At 38.4% G+C, this 6,198-nt stretch overlaps 1 protein-coding gene across 1 annotated transcript; it reads left to right on the top strand.

Annotated features, from left to right (window-relative positions):
- On the top strand, positions 1-6,176 carry LOC109188423 (respiratory burst oxidase homolog protein E). The gene is made up of 14 exons (XM_019339089.1): positions 1-676; positions 832-991; positions 1,312-1,360; positions 1,662-1,775; positions 2,358-2,780; positions 2,869-3,252; positions 3,387-3,482; positions 4,079-4,194; positions 4,276-4,446; positions 4,538-4,694; positions 4,780-4,971; positions 5,081-5,209; positions 5,329-5,407; positions 5,904-6,176. The coding sequence occupies exons 1-14, from the start codon at positions 1-3 to the stop codon at positions 6,011-6,013; spliced, it is 2,856 nt and encodes a 951-aa protein (XP_019194634.1). The 3' UTR covers positions 6,014-6,176.
- The last annotated feature ends 22 nt before the right edge of the window (positions 6,177-6,198 follow it).

The following is a 6,198-nucleotide window of genomic DNA, read 5'->3' as shown; positions in this document are numbered from 1 at the left end:
ATGCAGCTCAAGTCGTTGATGCGGAGCTCGTCGTTTGGGAGTAGTTCGAAGCGATCGAATTACAGCCGGAATTTTGAGCTGCCGGATGATTACACGCCGACGGCGGCGGGGGAGGGTGGTCATGAGTACTTTGGCGGGCCAATGCTGCCGATTTTTTTGGATGATTTGAGGAGGAATAATGATGAGGATTTGGTGGAGGTCACGCTGGAGCTGGATGATAATTCCATTGTTCTGTGTAGCGTTACGCCCACTCCGCCGCATAACAATGGCAACGACGAGGAGGAGGATGCGGCGGTTGTTAGCGGGATTTTCGGGAGGACGTTATCGGCCGCGTCGAAGCTTCACCGGAAATTCTCGTGGCTGAGGTCGCCGTCGACGCGGTCTAGGGCGTCGTCGTCGGACGCGGATGATCTTCACCATCATCATCATCATCAGCAGCAGCAGCAGCAGAGTAATGTGAATCAGACGGCGTTGACGTCGCGGGAAGTGATGAGGTCGAATTTGCAGCTGGTGAGGAGTAAATCGAGCGCTCAGCGCGCTCTCGGAGGGCTCAGATTCATCAGCAAAACCACGGAAGATCCCGCCTCCGTTGAGCTCTGGAAAAAAGTCGAGGCTCGCTTCGATAAATTAGCCGAGGACGGCTTGCTTTCCAGAGAAGATTTCGGCGATTGCATTGGTACTTCAATCTCAAACTCTACACATTTCCTTTAATTTTCCGGCATCATTGCATTTGCATGGCAGTTTAGGTTTAATCCATCTTCGTTTACAAAACTTTTAACTTGTTAGCTCAATCTCCGCTTGCTTTTCCATATTTATGTACAATTTCTACAGGAATGGCTGATTCCAAGGAGTTCGCGGTAGGGGTTTTCGATGCATTGGTGCGACGGAGGCGGCAGAAAACCGCCAAGATAACCAAAGCAGAGCTTCACGACTTTTGGCTGCAGATTTCAGACCAGAGCTTTGACGCTCGTCTTCAGATTTTCTTTGACATGTGGGGACTACCTTCCTTTTCATCTTTCTCTATCTTTTCCATTGTTCCATAACTCCTGGAAATTCGATTGCCCTACCACATAAACATCCATCTCTTCATTTTCATCATTTCCTGTCAAATTTGCTTAACAGATTCATTTCCACTCTACCTTAGATTTTAATTAATAATTTATTCATCACATATTTACTTTTAATCGTATAACCACCATCTTCTATCTTATACAGTTATACTAAATCAAGCATTCAAGCCAATAATAATTATTTTATTTTATTTTTTTGCCAATTACGATTTGAATTTATATTTATTTTTGGTGAGTTTAGGGCTGATAGCAATGGCGATGGAAGGATCACGCGAGACGAAGTGCAGGAGGTTAGTTGGACATGGATTGGCTAGCTTATCATATGGGAAGGAAGTTGAAGATTAGGTCAAACCATATTATATGTGTTTTGGCATAAACAACTGGCGCCATAAATAATGGGCTAAATCTAATCAGTAATCACCCACCACTATATAAAAATTTTGAAAATTGGAGACAAGAAAGAATATTGTTTCTCAATTTTCAATTAAAGAGGAACTATTCAACTCAACTAACACCTATTTTTTCAACAATTTGTAGTCGTTTACTTTCCTTATTTTTTTTCTTTGTTTTCTTTGGGTGACATTTTAACAGCTAATAATGCTGAGTGCTTCCGCGAATAAGCTGTCCAAATTGAAAGAACGTGCAGACGAGTATGCTTCTTTAATAATGGAGGAATTAGACCCTGAAAATCTTGGCTATATTGAGGTATGTATATCATACTTTTTTTTTTTTTTAGTAACAAGAGAAACTCGCAGTCACTATTCGATGATGTGCATTAAATAAATCCCACATTGTGAATTTGTGACCTTAGCCAGCAAATGACCACAATGAGATAAACCAACATTGGTTGTCCATAGCTAACCGGTTCAAACCAAGAAGACCAATTCTTTTATACTTTACTTTAGCAGAAAAGTTAAAAAATAATACTAAAGAAAGTTGATACAAGATACGTGTCTATACTATGCATAATCCCAACTGAAAGAGCATGATTCATCAATCATTGCCTTTAGGAATCAATCATAATGGGAGCAGATGTTGGGAATTTCTTTAAGCAATGGTAAACTGGTAAAATGGTAAAATCATCAGGTTGTAATAAAGCTTCAGAAACCTTCAATGATCCCATCTCCCACTAGGAACATTAACATCTGCTGCAATGAAATCATCTTCGTTAGACTGCAAATAATATAATCAAATATATATAGTTGATTAAGTAAGGTAGAGTAAAGAATTAACTGTAACTGGATGAGACAGGGAAGAAATGCTCATCATCATCTACCCTTCTTTCAGTTATGGCAGTTGGAAACATTACTACTGCAAAGGGACAGATATATGAACTACAGCAGGCCACTGAGCACAGCGAGTGCAGGAAGGAGTCAGAACTTAGGAACACGTAATTCCAAGAATGTATTAAAAAGAGCAAGCTGTGCACTCAGGTGTCTTGTATTAGAGAACTGGCAAAGAGGCTGGATTCTACTGCTATGGTTCATTGCTATGGGTGCGCTTTTCACATGGAAGTTCCTACAGTATAAGCAAAAAGCAGCATTTCATATAATGGGTTACTGCTTGACAACAGCTAAAGGTGCTGCAGAGACACTCAAGTTAAATATGGCTCTCATCCTATTACCAGTTTGTCGAAACATATTGACATGGCTACGATCTACAAAAGCAAGGCTATTCATACCTTTTGATGACAATATTAATTTTCATAAGGTAAGAAGCACTGTGAAACTTCAGTAAATCACCTACTTTCATGGGTTAATCTCCATCATATTAACAAAGTGTTCTGTTTGTTCTACAGATAATAGCCTATGCCATCGCAGTTGGAATCATACTTCATGCAGGAAATCATTTAGCATGTGATTTCCCCCGTCTCATTAACTCATCGCCTGAAAAATTTGCACTTGTAGCATCAGATTTCAATGGAGTAAAGCCTACTTACAAAAGCTTTTTGCTTGGAGTCGAAGGCGTGACTGGTATGTCAATGGTGGTACTTATGACAATCGCCTTCACATTAGCCACAAGGCAATTCAGGAGGAATATTGTAAACCTGCCACCACCTCTGAACCGACTAACAGGCTTTAATGCCTTCTGGTATTCTCACCACCTTTTTGCACTAGTCTATGTACTGCTTCTAGTACATGGAACTTTACTGATCTTGGTCCACAGCTGGCAGTATAAGACGGTAAGCATACCTAAATAATCAATTTACCTGTTTAGCAAATGAATATATTAAGTTCAAGCATGAGATCTAGCACAAAAAGTTAAATATACAACATACTAAATGAATATTCATACATCAACTCTTGCTCATAACAGACATGGATGTACATCTCCATCCCCCTGATCTTATATGTAGCAGAGCGGAGTCTGAGGAAATGCCGAGCGGAACATTATGCAGTTAAAATTTTGAAGGTAATTTACTAGTAATTTACAAGATTGTCTTAATAAGAATAAAATCAATAAATGCTGTCAAAACTTAATACCAAATTAACTTTGGTCATTCTGTGACACCTTGGATCCATAATCAACACATCTACCTTCCACTGTTCAACTATCATGACCAACAAGGACATGGAAGGACCAACATCCAACTATCAATTTGCTACATTCTAGTCAAATATTCCTAAGTTTCATTCCACCAAATTCAAATTGAACAATCTAACTAATCCTGGTTCAATTCGAATCGCCACTTACAAATAATTCCAGCATATTAGCCCACCAAATAAGCATCCTATCCAACACTTCAATTTCCAGTCTGTGTAAATATTGTCATCAGTTAACTGTCTTCTTCATGCCAGCAACAAAAATATTATCCTAGCAAGCATGTCTTGTGGGTGATTTAATGAAAATAAGATATACTCCACGTTAATACGCACACATATCTGTGTTCATATTCTTATGATATTATAATTCTTCCTCATGTCTAAGCAAATATTGGCACGGCATTCTGGAAAAAATAAACAAAAAAAGAAGAAAGAGATCAACAGTTTAGTTTTTGATCCTTACAGGTTTCTGTACTTCCAGGAGATGTCTTCAGTTTGGTTATGGCAAAGCCAAATGGTTTCAAATACAAGAGTGGGCAGTACATATTTTTACAATGCCCAATGATCTCTCCATTTGAATGGTATGCACCCAACTCCCCATTTAGGACAGTTACACATTGCACCTCTAAAACTTAAACCAACACATTTGTTTTCTTTATCAGGCATCCATTTTCAATAACCTCAGCACCAGATGATGACAACCTTAGTGTTCACATCCGTACAGTAGGAGACTGGACACAAGAACTAAAGAAAGTGTATACAGAGGATGTTGGCTCAATATGTGAGATAGGTCGAGCAAAGTTTGGAGAACTTGGGAATGTTGATCAAAGAGGGTAATCTCATTTAAATGATTTCGCACTCAAATTTTCATAGAATTTGCATTATTTAAAAGGGGAGACTCTGAGCAAGGTGACTTATGTGCAGTTTACCCCGATTGCTCGTTGATGGACCATATGGTGCACCAGCACAAGACTATCATAACTACGATGTCTTGCTTCTTGTAGGGCTCGGCATTGGAGCTACACCCTTTATAAGTATCTTAAGAGACCTATTAAACAATTCAAGAACAGAAGATCAAATGGTGCCCTTTTTTGCATTAATGTGGTAATACAAATTATAATGTTGCACTCAAACTTAATATATTCTTTTTCCGTATGATGGCTTAGGATTCAAATACAGAAAACAGTGCATCAGATGATAGCTGGACAAGTTTTGCTTCTTCAAGTATAGCATCATCAACTACGAAGAAGAAAACACAACGGGCCAAAAGGGCACATTTCTATTGGGTAACAAGAGAACCTGGATCCTTTGAGTGGTTCAAAGGAGTGATGAATGAAGTTGCAGAGATGGATCACAAGGTAACAAATGCATAATCCTTAATTGGCTTCCCTTTTTCCTGTGTTGTGCCCAAACATTGTGCATTAAACACGGTAATTCCTTTTAATATGGATGACCTCAAATAAACAGGGCCAGATAGATATGCACAATTATCTAACAAGTGTTTATGAAGAAGGTGATGCAAGGTCAACTCTCATCACCATGGTCCAAGCACTTAACCATGCAAAACATGGTATTGACATCCTCTCCGGTACAAGGGTATGATCCATCAAGTCTCTTAAGTAGAAGTGTTTATATTTAAAAATAAAATATGAAATTCACTGATAGCCATCAAGTATTTTCCTCCAAGATTATAGCAAAAACACCATTTCTTGCAGGTAAGGACACATTTTGCACGCCCAAATTGGACAGAAGTATTCAGCAAAATAGCTTTGAAGCATCCTTATTCTACCATAGGTAATGAAGTTTACACAATCTACATGTGCAAAGTCACGTCTTTCTCTTTACACAATTACCATTTGCAAGTCACATCTTTCTCTATCTATTACTCAAGCTAAGATCTAGCCACAGAAGCGTGACAACATACAGCAAACCCAACATGAAATAGCTAAAATGAAATATACAACAGAAGATGTTAAAGGTCAAATAATATCATCGCAAAAGGGTAGTGCCACAAATACCAACATTCTTTATAAGGATATGTGCATGTTTTCAAGCAAGTATCATTAAGAACAATAGTATAAGATCTGTGATTATAGCAACAAGTCACACAATCTGAAAAATAGAACGGGGCACTTACTTTTCAAGATGACATATATAAAAGAGAGGCAGCATCATCTGACTTGGTATTGCTTTCGGATCATTAGTCTGCATCTCACAACTAGAAACATGCAACGAATGTAAGTCAAGCCAACAAAAATTTATTAATCATTTTTTTTTTTTTGCTTGGTAGGAGTTTTTTATTGCGGGATGCCAGTCTTGGCAAAGGAGTTGAAGAAGCTATCGCAAGAACTGACATACAAGACATCAACACGATTTGAGTTCCACAAGGAATACTTCTGAAGAAAAAATCTTCGGCACTGATGCGTGCATCGAGCACTTTCTTCTCTTGCTTTTTTTTTTTTATTCTGTAAATTCAAATGGTTAAGAGCATACACGTATACGTATATATCATTGAAATATCTCACACCTCACAGGAAATACAAAGTATTTCAAATTCACAGTTCATCATACCCTTATAGCACATG

This window comes from Ipomoea nil, unplaced genomic scaffold (genome assembly GCF_001879475.1).
Source record: "Ipomoea nil cultivar Tokyo-kokei standard unplaced genomic scaffold, Asagao_1.1 scaffold1421, whole genome shotgun sequence".
NCBI lineage: Eukaryota > Viridiplantae > Streptophyta > Magnoliopsida > Solanales > Convolvulaceae > Ipomoea > Ipomoea nil.
The sequence above is the reverse complement of the archived record's forward strand: the minus strand, read 5'-3'. Positions and strand labels throughout refer to the sequence as shown.